We start from the raw sequence: 17,567 nt of genomic DNA, 5'->3' as shown, positions 1-17,567 counted from the left end.
TTGGCAGTTGACTGACCAGAAGGGGGATAACTCCTACAGGCTAAGCGATTTAGTTTAATATTGCAATGTGCAAGCTGTGTGGAAAATTCTTTGAAAAGTTACCTCTGTGAATGTCTTGCTAAGTTTACCCTGGCTTATATTTCTGCACAAGGTAGTTAAAGTATATTTCTCGGATATAAGAGATTGCTAATTTTGTTTTATTTAGTCTTTGCACACAATGTATAGGCCCACCCAAAACTGCAGCACCCTTGTATCAGCCCCCCTGCTCATGCTCAATTTTCACGCATGCGCAACAACTCAGTATGTACCTGGGGGGGGGGGGTTAGAGAGGAGGCGGCGACATGGCAAGAGAGGAGGCGGCAGCATGGCAGTGGCCCATGGACGGTGGCATCAACTGCAGATTGAAGGGGAGTGTTCTGACTGCAAGGGGAGGACCTCTTCAGCTGGCAAGGCTTGGGAATATCTGCCAGCTCATGTATTTATTTATAAATCATTATAAAAGCAATTATATTAACACACAGAATATTGTAATATAATATCAGTGGGCCTACCAGAATGACAATTAAAAAGAATTAAAGTTTTTTTAAATATAGCAGCAAAACAGATATTAGGAGGTAAAAATTACGACAGAACATGCTACTCCATATCTGATTAGTCTTCACTGGCTTCCAGTGAAGGCTGGACTTGAGTTTAAATTAACTCTCATTTTAAAAATATTACTTGGTCTCTGTCCTGAATATTTTATTAATTTTATCTGTTAATCTGTTGAGAGGTTCTCAGTTGCTTTCTGTCCTGAGACTTGAGATTGATTCCAAGTATAAAATATTGTCACCTAACAGTCAAGAAGTCATACCCTCATAGACTGAGATCCTATAGCCTGGAATGCTTTACCAGTAGAGTTAAGGAATCTTCCGTGTTTAGACAAGCTTTAAAAACTTATCTTCTGTAAATACCTGCTTTAAATCTGTATTGATGTCAGAAATGTTATGTATGTTCTGCCTACATGAAATGGTAATGATGGTTAAAATCTGTATTGTAAACTGCCTTAAACTTTGGGTAAGTGGCCTATAAATGACCATGTTAAGTTAAATACACACTTTTTTTTTTTTTTAATAATTTTAGTTGTGTCACTGGGGGGGGGGGGGGGGGGGGCAGGGAAAATATTGTGCCCACCCACTTTGGGCTTAAGCCAACCAAAAATTGTATGTCTGACTACACCACTGGTTCTGTCAGTACATGTTAAGGACGAATGATGCTACACTGTCCTGCTTATAACTAGTTGCAGTGTGGAGTGTGTGAAGCCTTTACAAATGGAGTGGAAACTTACCCCCCCCCCTCCCCCCCCATTGTTTTTCTTCTTTTGCTGTTAGGAAGCATATATTCAAGTCCTGGGCTTTACAGCAAAACCATGACACCAACCTATGACTCTCGTGATGGAAGTCCTTTGTCGCCAACTTCAGCTTGGTTCGGAGATAGCGCTTTATCAGAAGGGAATCCTGGTATACTTGCTGTGAGTCAAGCAATTACTTCTCCGGAAATCCTAGCAAAAATGTACAAGCCCCAAACACTTCTTGATAAAGCCAAGATCAACCAAGGGTAAACAATTTTCTTTTTATTGGGTTCAGGTGCAAAAAAATACACGTCCTGCACTAGTTTCATCCTTCGTTGGTGTTTTTATAGATGGCTGGATTCCTCAAGATCCCTCATGGAACAAGAAGTGAAAGAAAATGATGCTCTTCTGCTTCGATTCAAGTACTACAGTTTTTTTGACTTGAACCCTAAGGTACTGAAATTATTTAGGTATATTTAAATGCACTGCATTTTTAATCACTTTCATGATGACATCTAGGTTCACTTATAGCTAACCTACAGCTACAGTGTTTTGCAGGGTATATTTTTCCAACTGGCTTGGGAACACCTGATATCATGGTCTAAGATTAGCCAGCCATCTTGGGCACATTTTTGGCTGCTGCAGTTTGCAGCTGACAGTAATCCTAAATCTCAAAAGCTAAACTTTAGCTGCCATGAATGTGGACTGTTTCTTGACAAATCCTAGTTAGCCAGCCCAACTTAGCCTCATAACTATTTAAAATATTTTTTGTGTTAAGTCCTGCTGCTGCTGGAGCACTTCCAAGGCCACCCACATTTTAGAATAACTAAACTGAGTTGCTCAGAATGGAAGGGGGAGGGATTTTTTCCTGCATTAAGCACATGTTAGCACTTAATGTGTTTTAGTGAAAGGGCCCCATAGTATTGTCTGTTGAGAATAAAGCTTAGTTGGGTTCTTTGACAGAGAGACCCCACCACCACTGGATGTGATGATGTACCAGAGTTCTTCACTATGCTTAGTACCAATTAATACAGCAAAAGCATTTGGGCCAGTAATCTCTACTAATTGTTTACAGCAGTGGTTCCCAATCCTGGTCCTGGAGGTACCCGAGCCAGTCAGATTTTCAGGATATCCAAAATTAATATGCATGAGAGATTTGCTTGCAGTGAAGGTAGTGCATGCAAATCTCTCTCATGCATATTCATTGTGGATATCCTGAAAACCTGACTGGCTGGGGTACCTCCAGGACCAAGTTTGGGAACCACTGGTTTACAGTCTATCCAAGGATTAACTATTTTATTCCAACATATTCGTGTAACTTAAAATTGGATAAATACAAAATAGGTTCTGGAGCCTTTGAAACCAGTATGGGCAAGTTTACCCATTAAGAGGTTCTTGCCTATATACCCAAAGGTACAATAGTCCTCACAAGTAGAAATCTTATTTGGTCAGCAGAGATCTTAATAAGGCTAGCTCAACAAGGAATAATACCAATTTCACTGTTGCAAATCTAAAACATATTGCTTGGGCAGTCTGGTAGAGGCTTCAGTGTTTTCATAGCAAAGTAGTTGTAAGTATTGGTCATGTTAGTTTCAGTTAAATACTGGCATAATCTGATTTGGGCACCAGTAAATACCTTAGAAGAAACACACAAACTTTATCCTGTTGAATAATTTAGTTTACTGCTGACTATGTAAACATAGTCAGTGTGGCACACAGCTCATTTTATGCATGTTTTGTTTCCTAGTGATTGTGTGAGGATGTACAGGGGGGGGGGGGGGTCTGTTACAGATTGAGAATTTGTACTCTTTTGAAAAGGCATACAGCCCCTTCTGAAGATGTCTGGGAGTCTTATACTTGCTGTATATCTTTTGCAGTAGTTCTAGTGATGGTGATAATGAGACAAGAGTGCTGGATCAGCCATGGCCTCTGCAGAATTTCATGTGTTAAAGCAACAATACTGCGTGTAATAAAATGTCAGATTGCCTGAGTTTCAATATTGTGCTTACCTCTTATGTGTGTGTGTTTTAATGTACTTCCCCTCTAGGAGAAAAAATTGTACCATGTATTTGTGGTCATGCTCCCTGCTTAAGCTCTGCACTTGAGATTACCTATTAACTGTTTATACTGGAGTTCATATATTGTATTTTATCAAAGTTCTGCTAACACCAGAGCAGTCATCTGTTCAGGCCTACTGTAGAAACCTATGAATAAAATGAGAGAATGTATTTAGAGGCACTTTAACAAAGTCAAGTGGGGTCAAATAAGAGATCACTAATGTTTAGCAGCAGAAAACATTTGACTTTTTCTTTGCAGTTCAGATCTGTGTGTTCTTCCTGGTGGTACTACAATACATTGGAGAGCATGCCAGAGAAGGCAGTGCTCATAAATTAGGGTGAAAAAACCCATAGAAAAAATAGTAAACATACTTACAGACAGGGAACAATTAAGACATAGGCAAACTAGGCTTATGCTAAGGCCCAAATTTATAGGAGGGGCTCTCAAGTGTTAATTCAGTGGTTCCCGGTAGATTTTTGCTTTGGCAAATCAGCTGTTGGCAGAAAAGAATGGGGAGGGGGGAGACCAGAATCATCACTGCCTACAGAGGTCTGTATTTTCCTCACCCCTTGTGCGATGTCCAGGGCTTTTTTTGAGGGGGTACTTGGGGGTACTGAGTACCGGCACCTTTTCCATTGTGTGCTGAAATTGGCCCATGGTCTCCAAGTTTTAATGAAAGAGCTCAGGCTCTACACACCAATTCTGCCTTGTCATAGATTCTGTGACTGGTTGCAGGGGTCCTGGCTATTGTGGGGTGAGTCCCTCAGTGGTCACCTCATCCCTGAAGGGTGGCCTGACATTTGAGTACCGGCACCTTTTTTGTTAGAAGAACCACACTGGCGATGTCTCTAGTCAGCAGGAGAAGTCGGTGATCGGTGATTCTTCTAACCTGCACCTCTGCTAGTCTTCCTCTGGCATCAGAACCACACAGGATCTTATTTGTGGGAGTTTTAAAGTGTTATAGTGGAGGGAGGGGGTCAATTGCACTTATTTACCTAGTACCAATGAAAGGATTAGTCCTGCCCGGTGTACTTTTCTATGCTTTTAGCCCTCAGCATTGGTTCAGCCTAGCTTATCACTGTTGTCTTTAGTGCTTGAAATCTGAGGGGGGGGGGGGGGGGGGGGTTAACCATGTTTGTTGAAAGGGCAGGCATGGAAGTGAATAAAATCAGACCATTTAGTATGATTAGTCTGTAAACTGATACGTAAGGATAACAGCAGATTGTCTTGTCGTTTTGACACAGTCATGTGTTAATCACTGGATGTTGCAGGTCATCAGTTGGCAGATTTGTGTCTCTGCAAACCAAAAGGGAATTAAATTGGGCGATGCACAGTGGAGAGAATTACTGCCTGTGAAATGTTATAAATTGAACCAAATTGTATGAAAGCGTGATTATAAATATATAGCTGTGGGGAGGAGTGATGTAGAGGTTCATGTAAGATGATATTAGGTACAAAGGGGGAGGGAAGGAGGAGCTGTATCTTTGTCATTTTAATATAATTGCTTAATATCTGCAAATGTGTTTTGAAAGGTTAATAAAAGTGATCAGCATTGAAAGAAATATGTAGCCTGTTCTGAGGTTGATAGCCACAGAAGTGACAGATTCCCCAGATGACAATGAATTTGTATATATTGTATTCAGTACTGTTAGGTAAATAAATACCTGCATGGGCTTAAGGTCGTGGAAAATGACCCTGAAACATTGTATGTTGTACATAAACTGAAGCATTTTTATGATTGGTATGCGGAGAAATTAAATACAAGGTGAATGAAAAATTCTCCAAGAAGGAATAGGATCAGTTCTTCTGATCTGAGTCGGAAGCACATTGAATATATTGCCATTAGACTGCCAGTACGGCTTTCCATAATAAACAAGTTTTAAGTGTTTGGCTGAGACTGGCATGACAGTACTGGCAGTATAGAATTTGAACACCATTAAAAGCCACACTTTAGTTTATTATCCCATCAAAAATTCAGTATGACAGTGTGGGATGATGTACTGGATGTTGCTGTTTAGAAATTAATATGTGAATGAGGGATTGATTGGGGCATGGCCAAAGAAACCTTGATTTTCTCCCGTGTATAGTTTGAGACCGTTGTCAACAGAGATGCATACATTTATATTAAAGACAAATTATTGATATGAGAACTTTTTTTTTTTTTTTTTAAACAATGTAGTATGATGCAATTAGGATCAATCAACTTTTTGAACAAGCCAAATGGGCAATTCTTCTAGAGGAAATTGAATGCACTGAGGAAGAAATGATGATGTTTGCTGCCTTACAGGTAAGTGAGACACACACAAAAAAAGAAACCTGTATTTTATTGTGAAACCCTAGCACCGATAGAAGTATTTCATAGAATCTCCTTGCCTTGAATCAATTTAAAATTGTGTTTGTATTTAACTGCTACTAAAATATTTTCCTCTGCTTCATTTAGTTGGAAACAGCAACAGTGAACCCCCCCCCCCCCCCCCAAAAAAAAAAAAACCCTTTGGGCTTGGCTGGTATTGCAGCAGTCAGATGGTGCAAGGGTGGTAGGGCACCCTAGGAAAACCTTCAGCTTTATACCCTATTCCACTCAGTTAATTTTGACGTCTAGTTTGTAGCTCCCCCTCCCCCTGAGATTATGATAGTTAAAGTGAATAATCATGACTATTGCACAAACATTCTATGAAAATATAGGTTAACATGAGTTCTGATGGCTCTTTGAATTTGTGTAGCTGTCAGAACCTATTTTATTTTGGACTGCAACTGCTTTTTGCTGCCTCCAAGAAACTGCTGCTGTAGGCAACAGCCTAGTCTTTTCCTAATGAATGGGCTGACCCTGATCAAAGTGTACTCTTTCTGTATTCACAGCAAGACTTAATTTGTAGACAGGAAAGTGGGAGGACGTGGGTGGGCTCGGAGAAGAGGGGGAACTATGTTACAGAGTATGAGGGTTTTTTGTTTTTGTTCGTTTTTAACTTAAATGAGCTTTTGCAATAACCACAATGATCCATTAGAGCCATCACACACCACTGCCTCTGCAGCAGCCGCTGATTACGTACAAACCAAGCAGACTATTCCTGTTACCGCCCCCACATGGTGAAATTTTCACTCTTGGAGAAATTCTGCACAGTTCAGAATTTGCTCTTGCTGCATGAAATCCTGCAGAGAGCTCAAGGAGGCGCAATAACTGATCCTGAACTCGCACATTCAGTCCTCCTTCCTCCCACCCTGGCTTGTTTCATACATTACTTCTCAGCCCTCTCCCTCTCCATTGTTCAACACAAGCTGAGGAGCAGGAGATTGGCTGCATGTCAGGCTACGTCCTGATACAAACATGACGGCAGATAAGGGCCAAATCAGTGGCGTAGTTAGGTGGGGCGCAGGGGGGAGCGGTTGATCCCCCAAACGGATTTTTAGAAGAGATGGCACTTAAGCGCCAAATGCCTGCAGTGCCAATAACTTTCTCTGCCTCCCCCCCCCCCCCCCCCCCCCCCCCGGCGAGTCTTGTACCTACTACTCTCTCTTCCACCCGTTCTCTCCCATCCGCATGGTCGCTCGTTTTTAAAGCCCCGAGGTGTTCTCCCTCCGACACCGGTGATTCACATAGCCAGCCTTCTGCCAGCGTCGGGTCCTCTCCCTCAGACGCGTCCCACCTCTGCGGAAGAGGAGGCGGGACGCGCCTGAGGAGAGGCTCCAACGCTGGCAGAAGGCTGGCTATGTGAATCGCCGGTGTTGGAGGGAGAACGTCTCGGGGCTTTAAAAACGAGCGACCACGCGGATGGGAGAGAGCGGGCAGAAGAGACAGGAGTAGGAGCAACACTCAAACAGGAGGGCAATGAAAATCACCACGGACGAAACATGTAGACTCTGGGGGGCGGTGTGGGGGGAGAGAGAGACAGGAAGGGTAATGATGGAAGCGGAGATGGGATGATGCTGGATGGGGAGGAAGATTTAGAGATGCTGGATGGGGAATGAGAGAAGGTGATGGTACATGGGAAGAGAGAGATGGGGGATGAAAGGGAGACGATGCTGGGTGCGGGGTTAGAAGAGAGACAGACAAGGTGATGCTGTATGGGGGAGGGGAGAGGAGGTGATTTTTGGATAGGGAGGAAGAGGGTAAGATGCTGGATAGGGGAAGAGAGAGAGAGACAGGGAGATGGTGGATGGGATGAGAGATAGGGTGAAGCTGAATTGGGTGGAAGAGAGCAATGATGGGGGAAGAAAGAGAGACCACAATGCTGGATGGGGTAGAAGAGAAAAAGACACTAATGCTGAATGGGGGAGGAGAGAGAGATATGGGGCAATTCTGAATAACAGGGAAGAGAAAGAAAGATGGGGCAATGCTGGATATGGGGAAGTGAGAGAAAGAAACAGATGGGGTGATGCTGGTTGGCAGGCAGGGGGAGAAAGAGATAGAGTGGTGATGCTGCATTTAGGTGGGGAAGAGAAAGAGATACTAAGAGGAGATGCTGCATAGTGGAGGGGGAGAAGGGGAGAGAAAGAAACAGAGAGGAGATGTTATATGACAGGGGGAAAGAATTAATGAAAGACTGGGGACTAAGCGAAAGGGGAATGGATGGGCTTGAGTGAGGGAAACATGAAAAAATGTAGGTAGATTCAATGAAAAAAAGGGAGCTTAGACTGGATAGTAAGAATGAATAAAATCTAAATGTATAGAAATGCAGAAAAATAGAAGAAAGCTGAAAGATGAGTGTCAGAGATGAATGTAGTGGAGGAAGTGTAGAAGACAGGAGAGAGAGAAATGGAGAGGAAACCGTGGCAAGAGAGTTAGACTGAAGAAAGCAGACACCAGAGAAACTAAATGGCCGGACAAGACAAAAAAAGTAGAAGAAGAATTTTATTTGTAATTCTGATTAAATTAGTGTGATAGCAACGTTAGGGCTTCTTTTACAAAGCTGTGCAAGTGATTCCTGCGTGGCAATTGAGAAGAAGTCCATTGGAATTGAATGGGCTTCCTCTCATTTGCTACGCTGGGAATCACTAGTGCGGTTTAGTAAAAGAGGCCCTTAGTCAACTCCAAAAGTTAATAAAAATTAAAAAAAAAAATTTTAAATAGAAAATTAGGTGATACTTTTTATTGGACCAACTTAATATATTTTTTGACCAGCTTTCGGAGGCCAAAACCACCTTCCTCAGGTCAGGACATTATACCACCCTGGCCTGAGGAAAGAAGTTTTGGTCTTTGAAAGCTAATCAAAAAATGTATTAAGTTAGTGCAATGAAAATATATCACCTTATGTTCTATTTTTTGCTTTGTGTTTGTTAATTTCTAATGTAGTGATCGGAATATATGAAATTTGCAGCTGCTATCTTTGTTTTGCACACATAACCATTTCTTTTTTTCTGGTGTTGCTATGTTATGCAATGTCTGACTTCTTGGCGGTTCAGATTAATTTTTGTCTGTATATTTATATTTTTAGGTTATGGTTACTTGTTCTGTGTGTGTGAAGCAGGCTAGGTATTCTGTTAAGCACTGAATGTCTGTGTAGGATCAATCTGTATTAATCTGGCATGTTAATTTTTTTCAAGAGGTATACTGTATTGATGTAGTGCCCACTACAATATTTATGTTGCTGCTTTTTCCTAGGTAGACCCTAGCCCCTTGTTGTGAGATTCCTAGATGTTAGTGCTATTTATGGTATGGTAGAGTTTCTCACAGTTCCTGAATGACTTTTGCAGATTTTTATATTACTTCACAATATGCCTGGTCCTGGATGTTGGGTTTGTATTTAGCTCATACCTTTCATAGTAGTAGCTGAAGGTGAGATGCATTCATGTACAACAGGTATTTTCCTGTCCCTAGAGGTTTACAGTCTGTTTGTACAGGAGGCAATGCAGAGTTAAATAACTTGCCCAAGCTCTCAAGGAGCAGCAGTGGGATGTGATCCCTGGCTTCCCTGGTTCTCAGTCCACTTCTCTAAACCATTAGATAACAGTTAATACAGATAATACTTTTTCCAAACCAGTTTGGTAACTGTACAGTAAACTAAAGACCAGCAGATCTAAATCCTGTTGACCATTTGGCAACGTACTAAAAAATTTGATATGGTTACTGGCAACCATAAAATAGCCTAACATTTCTGTTACAGTTCTGCTGAATTCCACTGTTCACGTAGCCAACAGGAAGATGCTGGACTGGGAGCTAGGACTGACTAGGACTCCAGTGTTAAAGTACCTACATATATTTCCAGACTACTGCAAATACTGTTATATTTAATAATTTGCATTATTGTGGTACATTATCTGGATGTTTTCGGCACATAATTCTCTGGAGTGTATTCAGTGTGCATAATACCATCAATAATAGAGATACTAGGGGGAAATAGCTGGTGCATGTGCACCAGAGACGCAACGAAAGGGGTCCTTCACTGCTGTGTTCAAAAGTATCCCTACTATCCCTTTACTGCTTATGCTTACATGGGTATTGCCCCCACCCTAAGGATTTTAACTAGCCCCACCCCAACCGCACCCTAGCCTCCCCAAACAGCTGAGTCACTGACTGCATATGCCTATTAGGATTTTAACCCTCCCCTCTCTCCCAGCCCTTCAGCCTTGCACTGGCACCTAGTTTAGAAAAGTCTGCTCCCCCTGATGTCAAAACCTGGCTATGCCTCTGGGCCAAATGGCCCATCCAGTCTTCCCTTTCACAGTAACCACTAACTCCACCTTTTCCTAAGGGATCCCACGTGTCTGTCCCATGCTTTCTTAAATTCCGACAGTTCTTCATCTCCACAACCTCCACCGGGAGGCTATTCCATGCATCCACCACCCTTTTCTGTGAAAGAGTATTTTCTTAGATTCTTCCTAAGTCTGTTTCCTCTTAACTTCATCTTTTGCCCTCTCATTCCAGAGTTTTTCTTCATTTGAAAAAGTCGCACCTCCTGTACATTAACCTCCACTGAGGTATTTAATCTTCTCTATCATATCTCCTCTCTCCCGCCTCTTCCAGCATATACATGTTGAGGTTCATGAGCCTATTGCTGTGTTTTTCTGACCAAGACAATTTACCAGTTTTGTAGCCGCCCTCTGGACCAACTCCATCCTATTTATATCTTTCCATAGAGTACTGTGTGCAATTCTGGAGACTGCACCTAAGTGGGGCCTCACCAGAGACTTATACAAGGGCACTATTGCCTCTTTTTTTTTTTTTTCCTGCTGGTCATCCTTTTCCTTATGCACCCAAGCATCGTTCTGACTTTGACCGTCGCCTTTTCTACCTGTTTGGCCACCTTAAGATCATCAGATACAATCACCCCCAAGTCCCGCTCTTCCTTTGTACATGGGAGTACTTCACCCCCTATATTGTATTGTGCCCTTGGATTCTTGTAACCCAAGTGCATTACCCTGCATTTCTTAGCATTAAATCTTAGTTGCAAATTTTTTCGGACCATTCTTCAAGCTTCGCTAGATCCTTCTTCATGCCATCCACTCCCTCTGGGGTGTCCACCTTATTAGACAGTTTGGCATCATCCACAAAGAGACCAACCTTACCAGACAGTCTTTCCGCAACATCACTCACAAAGATGTTTAAAAAAAAAAAAAAAGCCGTCCCTAAGACCGATCTCTGCAATACACCACTGATAACATCCCTTTCCTCAGTGCAAGCTCCATTTACCACTACCTCTGTCTCCTCCCATTTAACTAGTTTTTAACCCAATTAGTCACTTCAGGTCCCAGACCAAGGGCATTCAGTTTATTAATCAGTCGCCTGTGTGGAACTGTCAAAGGCTTTGCTAAAATCCAAGTACACCACATCTAGCGCCCCTCCCACATCCATTTATCACCCAGTCAAAGAAACCAATCATATTCGTGTGACACGACATGCCTCTAGTGAAACCATGCTGCCTCTGGTCCTGCAGGCCATTCGATTTGAGAAACCTCACAATCCTCCGTTTAGTAGCGTTTCCATTAGTTTACTCACCACCAAGATCAGACTGACGGTCTGTAATTCCCAACCTCCTCCTTATTTCCACTTTTGTACAAAGGGACAACATCTGCCATCCTCCAGCCTTCCGGCACCACTCAGATTCTAAGGAAGCATTGAAGAGGTCTGATAGCGGAGCCGCCAGAACATCCGAGTTCCTTGAGCACCCTCGGATGTATCCCATCAGGCCCCATCGCTTTGTCTACTTTTAGTTTAGCTAGCTCCTCACGAACACAGTCTTCTGAGAATCCGTCCCGGTCTACCATACACCCACCCACATTAGCATTTCTTTTCCGTGTTCCTACTCCAGGCTTTTCTTCCATGAACAGAACTACGTGTTAAGCAGTTCAGCTTTATACTTATCAGCTTCTACATATTCCTCCCCCTCAGCTTTGAGCCTCACAATGCTGTCACTTCTCAGCTTTGAGCCTCACAATGCTGTCACTTGTATATCTGAAAAATGTTTTTTTCCCCCACAATTTTACCTTTTCAGCTATCTTTGTTTTTTTCCATTTGCCTCTTTGATTTCCTGACAGCTTTTCATGCTTCTCTTAGCTTTTCCAGATATCCTGCCTGTCTTCCTCTTTGAGTCCTTCTGTAATATATGAAGGCTAATCTTCTTTCCCTTCCCTTTTCAGTTACTACATTGGAGAACCAGAGCAGTCTTCTTTTCCTCTTAGTTTTATGTAGTTTATTAACATAAAGGTTTGTCGCCTTTAAATTGGCTCATTTTAGTTTCGCCCACTGCTATTCTACATCAGCTGTTCCCATCTAACTAATTCATTTAGCTCCAGAATGCGAGCTTCCCTTGTTCAGCCTTTACCTTCAACCGGAAGGATCAGTGAGAACACCGCCTGCACACTTAGGTGCTTTACCCTCTGACCCAGAGCCATGAAGTCATGTTTGATCTGTTCGGTAGATGCCTAGCAGTATTGTTTGTGCCAACATGGATGAGCAGCATAGGATAGTGGCCAGTAGGCTTGATAAGTCTAGGCAATCTTTCCACTACATCTCAAATCTTGGCATCAAGCACACAGCACATCTCCCTAGACAACATGTCTGGTCTACAGATGGGTGCCTTAGTACCCCTCATAGAATCACCAACAACCACTACCTTTCATTTTTTGTTGGTCACCAATACAGCGGCTTTGGGATTATTGATCATCGTCTCTTCTTGTTCTTGAGATGTTTTGAGCTCTTCTGCCTCCAGGGCTGCAAACTGACTCTTCAGTCCAACCAAAGATGGAGTTGGGGACTTGATTTTGCAGGATCTGGTAACTTTTCTCTAGCTGTCCTGTTTCTGCATATATGATATTCTCTTCCTTTGCTGGAGATCCCCATTGTTTCAACATGCATCTCCAGGATGAATTTCTGGTTGTCACATATGCTTCTTTGTTTTGCCACCTGCTCTCTTAGTTCTTGTACTTTTTTCCTGAGGGATTCAATATGCATAAAATTATGACATGAAACCAGAATCTTCCCTTGGACCCACGCATTCAGTCTGGACAGAGGCAATAGCTGCAATGAGAGCCGCAGCTTTAGGTGCATAGTGTTGCTTTGCCATATTTCAAGTGTCGGAAGCTTATAGGGAAATGAAAGGCTGCAAAATCCCAACTCTATTTTTTTTTCTCTTGCCCTGTACAGGAAGCAGATAGATGTATTGTGAGATATCTAGGAACTGTGATTACCATTCTGGCTTCTCACTGCTGAATGCAAACCACAGGGCTCTACAGTAACCTGCACGGTTCAAATTCAGCAGTGAGAAACAGTGCAGCAAAGGAACAGGACATGGCCCAATGTGCGGCTGGTCTCCTCCTCTTCCTCCTCTGCTTTTGTGTTGAGTACAGGGGAGGGAGGGTGCTCAGAGGAAATAAAACAGGATAGGATGAGGAGATGAAATGGGCAAGCTGAGAAGAGGGTGCCCACAGGTGGAGTGTGTGCGCTGAAGGTATTGGGGAGGGGGGGAGGGCAAGCTAGGGGTGCCATTGGTGAAGTATGGGTATACCATGAGGGGAAGAGGTAGGTGGGTATATGTACTGAAGAGGATAGAGAGAGAAAGGGCAGGGAAAATGTATTGGGGGATCCACAAAGAGCTGTGGGAGGAGAGATGGGGTGGATTTGAAAGAGCTATGATACTGTGAGTGCTGAGGAAGTTGCACAAATATGTTGGGGTGCAAAGATTAACAACTTTATTGGGGTGTATGGGGAGTTGAGAGATCTAAGGGATTTGTGAAGGGCATTCTAAGACAGCTATAGGGAGTGTGTGTGCAGGGGGCGAGAATGTTCAGAAATGGAACTATTTTGTGTGCACTGGGGGAGGGGAGGTGTGAAAGAGCTCTAGACTCTGGGGAGTGGAGCTTGACAGAGGTATGATCTATGTACTGGGAGAGATGGAGCGATTTTGAGGGGGGGGGGGTCTTGCAGGGGATGAGGGGAGAAGAAAGCTAAAACCTGCCAGGGAACAAGGTGAGGAGGAATATCAGGCCCTAGGGAGAGGAATGAGGAGACTGCGTGGGGGGGGGGGGGGGGGGGGGGGGGGGGGGGGTAGAGAGGCTTAGGTGATGTCCATACTGGAGTACTGATGTTTTATGCTGGGAAAATTCTAAACAAAAATCTTATAAATAATGCAGAATTTAGCAAATCTTTTTTTTTTTTTAATTGTGCATAGAAGTTTTAATATTTTGCACAAAATTCACCCAGGAGTAAGCCCTTATACTCTGTGGTCCTAACCTCTGCTCCTGCCTCCCATCATTGCCCATAACGAGGTAGGAGGGAAGGAATCCTCGCAGAGCCCCAAGGGAGAGACTGCTGCCTCATACCAGGAAGAAAAGCCTAAAGTGTATCCTTTACATCACACCCTCTGCCCCTACAGACTTTAACCAACCCAGCCCCACTGCAGAACCTGTTGCATTTAAACATTTGACTTCAGTGGCCCTGCTCCATCACCCCACCTCCCTTTCTGAACCCCTTCTCTCCCCTTAACCAATGTCAGAGTGGATGTGGCTGTCAGACCAGACACCATGTTAAGGTCAGCTGTGGGGGACTGGCTACCCCAGCCTCATAATTGTTAGAATATAGTTGTTGATATATATTGTTCTAGCAGACAACTAATTGATCATGCTTGAAAGCATGTTCCTTAAATTCAAGGTGAACACTGCAGTCAAATTGCTGACCAGAATGGCAGTTTCCCTCAGGAGCAAGGTATTAATAGTAGATTCCAATGTTGATATGGATTATTTAATTGACCTGCAGGGGGCTGAACTTGTGCACTAAGAAGTAACTTTATTTTTTTTTTTAATAATTGTGTCAGCACGGTTCATGATTGCTGTAATTTATATATTGCTAAGAGTAACTGTATGGAGAATTGTCTGCCATTAGCCCTTAGTGGCATATGGTTTTAAAATTGCAATATAGTTTCCATATTGTTAATGATAGGTTTCACATTGCAGAATCAGCTGTTTTTTTAATTTTTAAGAGGGAGGATGAAGTGGTTAGAGGCAGGAGTTTTGTTGTGTGTGTATCAGTCTTGTGTTGTAGATTAGTTGCAGAATCTGGACATTCTTTCCATACCAGTATGCAAAGGAGGATACTTTTTCTCAATGGAGAAAGTGCTTTTTCAACTGCAAGGCAACATATGGAGTAAGGTCAGGGGGTTGATTATCTTACATGAGAACATTGTAAAATGGCAAGACAAGCTGCTTTTCAGTTTGCTGTTCTGTATTTCTCTGCCAGGATGAGCAAATGGCTATTTCTAGTTAAATGGAAAGACTATTGCTGTTTATTTGTTAATAACCAAAACCTATATTTAGATGGCTTAATATTTCAGTTGGAAATAAGTTATCTATCCGACAAGCAGGATGAATCCACCAGAAGTGGGCAGCACTATTGGAGGGTACTAAGAGTAGCTTTGAGCTTTGAAATATCTAGAAAACCTTTGATCATGTGTGTCCCTTCCAGTGCATTATGCCCTGTCACTCCAGTTTTTTTTCTCTTCTGCTCTACTGAGCTGAATTTCTTTTCTTTAAGTGCTATGCATGGTAGGCTAATATGCCGCTGCCTCCTCCTCCTCTTCCCCCCCCCCGCCCCCCCCCCCACGCCCTCCAATCTTCCGGTAATTTTAAAGATTGCGTATTACTAACAATAGTTTTGTAAGTTCACTTTCCAGTTCTATCAGTATTCTGGGATGAATACCATCTGGTCCACTCTTCAGTTTGCCAAATTGTGCCATTACACCTTCCAGGTTTATAGGATTCCCAGTCTCATAATGTCCTCTTGCAATTTTTCACAACCCTTTTCTGATTTAACAACTTTGAGGTGTATTTTCAAAGCACTTAGGGGTACTTTTACCAAGCTGCAGGAAAAAGGGCCCTGCACTAACGGCGAGGGCCGTTTTTCCTGCGCTCCATGGCCCTTTATACCGCAGCAGGTAAAGAGACTCCAAGCCACACATGGCCATGTGGTAAGAGAACTCATATAAGGATGGTGCTTAGCCCCGCCCAGTACATCCCAGAATGTACAGGGCTTGGGCCCCAGCATTTTGGAAGCAGTGGTTCCTGAGGGAGGTGGTGTTGGTCCTGCCCTCCTGCCTCGACCTTTTTAAGAAGGTACGGGGAGGGGAGCAGGGGTCACTAGGCCACCAGGGTCATTCCTGATTGATGTTGGGGGGGGGGTCACTTGGGCCATTCTTGCTTGGGAGGGGGCAGGAGGGGAGAGGTAGGGAGCACACTGGTTTGTGTTTCCTTCCTCTTCCAACAGTTCCAGAGCAGCTGTAAAATTAGCTTATTAGAGCTAGGCGCTCTGGAACTGTGCATTGCCTGGAATGCTCATTAGAATACCAATGAGCTCATTGTAATACTTTTGAATGGAGGTTCTTGGTGGCTGCTAATTGCACAAGTTAGAGCCACGGAAAACCCCTTTGTACATTACTTGCTAAATAATGTTTGCTTTAGACTGGTTAGAGCCAGTCTAAAATAAATGTTCCCAGCACGGTAAGCTTTGTGCATCAGAGCCTCAGACTTTAACTCCCTGGGGGGAAACACCTACTGTTGGAAAAAGGCATGAGCTAATACAAAATCCATGCCCCCTTAAGTCAGTGCCTATCAATCTCTTTGTGGCCATGACACCATGATTGTGGTCAAATAAAATTGTGTGATTCCCCCGGAGGTTCAGAATGATGCACTTATGAAGAGCTCACCTAGTTCACGACACCAAACACTAGTTTTGTGACTCCATTCGCGGTTCTGACCCACAGTTTGGGAAGTTGTTTTAAGTGATTAGCGGAGGGGCCACAACTGTGTTTGTATTTTGGAAAAATCCAGGCCACTTGAGCATATCATTCTGGCTGTGTATCTTAGGTGTGAATAGTTGTAACCTGCTTTGAATTTTAGATAATTTGGGCTTTAAGGTTGTTTAATAAAAGTGAATTATAGGGCCAAACTGATACATCTGAAAAAAGGGATGGTATCCATAGAATTTGTATGTCTAAGTGGCGATTATTCAACTGCTAAGTTTTATATATCTGAGTGGCCCACATAAATAGATTTGGAGTTTGGGAGTGGCCTGGAGTGGAGGCCTAATTGTTAGTGCAGTGGGCTTTGATCCTGGCAACTTGGGTTCGGTTCCCACTGCGGCTCCTTGTGATCTTGGGCAAGTCACTTAACCCTCCATTGCCCCAGGTACAAAAACTTAGATTGTGAGCCCTCTAGGGACAGAGAAAGTATCTGCATATAATGTGTACAGTATTGCATACATCTAGTAGCGCTATAGAAATGATTTGTAGTAGTGGTAGATTTAAATGTTAACTTAGGCATTTCAAGTTGTACGTCGGTGTTGAGAAGCATTACCTGTACACCTCTTAGCGTTAAAGCTTAGCTGCCAGGCATTCAACTAGTCTTCATTTTTATGTATATTGCTTTTCATATTGTTTACTCCCCCAGAGGTGTCCATTTGCAAAAAGACAAACCCTTCAGCAACATCACTCAATATTGATTTTATTTAATTTTTTTTATATACAAACTGCAATCCTGAAAGCTATCAAAGTAATGCACAATTAGGTACAGCCTAGGCACTAAGATTTCAACACAATTGTTAGTGCCAAACAGTACAATTTATCCGTCCCTGGACACTCAGCACTCATATAGCTGCATCCTGTGATATACAGTAGGTATTTTTCTAACCCTGGAGGGTTCACTATCTGTTACATTGAATCAGCCTTAAGACTGATCCCTAAATCACTCCCATTAC

At 42.9% G+C, this 17,567-nt stretch overlaps 1 protein-coding gene across 1 annotated transcript in view; it reads left to right on the top strand.

Annotated features, from left to right (window-relative positions):
• Positions 1 to 17,567, top strand: part of FERMT2 (fermitin family member 2) — a gene marked incomplete in the record, with an annotated part of 189,979 nt that overhangs the window by 58,298 nt on the left and 114,114 nt on the right. Inside the window, 3 exon segments of the mRNA XM_030213706.1 lie at positions 1,371 to 1,596; positions 1,681 to 1,783; positions 5,568 to 5,675. Coding sequence (XP_030069566.1) covers positions 1,371 to 1,596; positions 1,681 to 1,783; positions 5,568 to 5,675 — 437 coding nt within the window.

The sequence above is a fragment of the Microcaecilia unicolor genome, chromosome 9 (assembly GCF_901765095.1).
Source record: "Microcaecilia unicolor chromosome 9, aMicUni1.1, whole genome shotgun sequence".
NCBI classification, from domain to species: Eukaryota; Metazoa; Chordata; class Amphibia; order Gymnophiona; family Siphonopidae; genus Microcaecilia; species Microcaecilia unicolor.
This window is presented reverse-complemented; position numbering and strand designations above follow the sequence as displayed.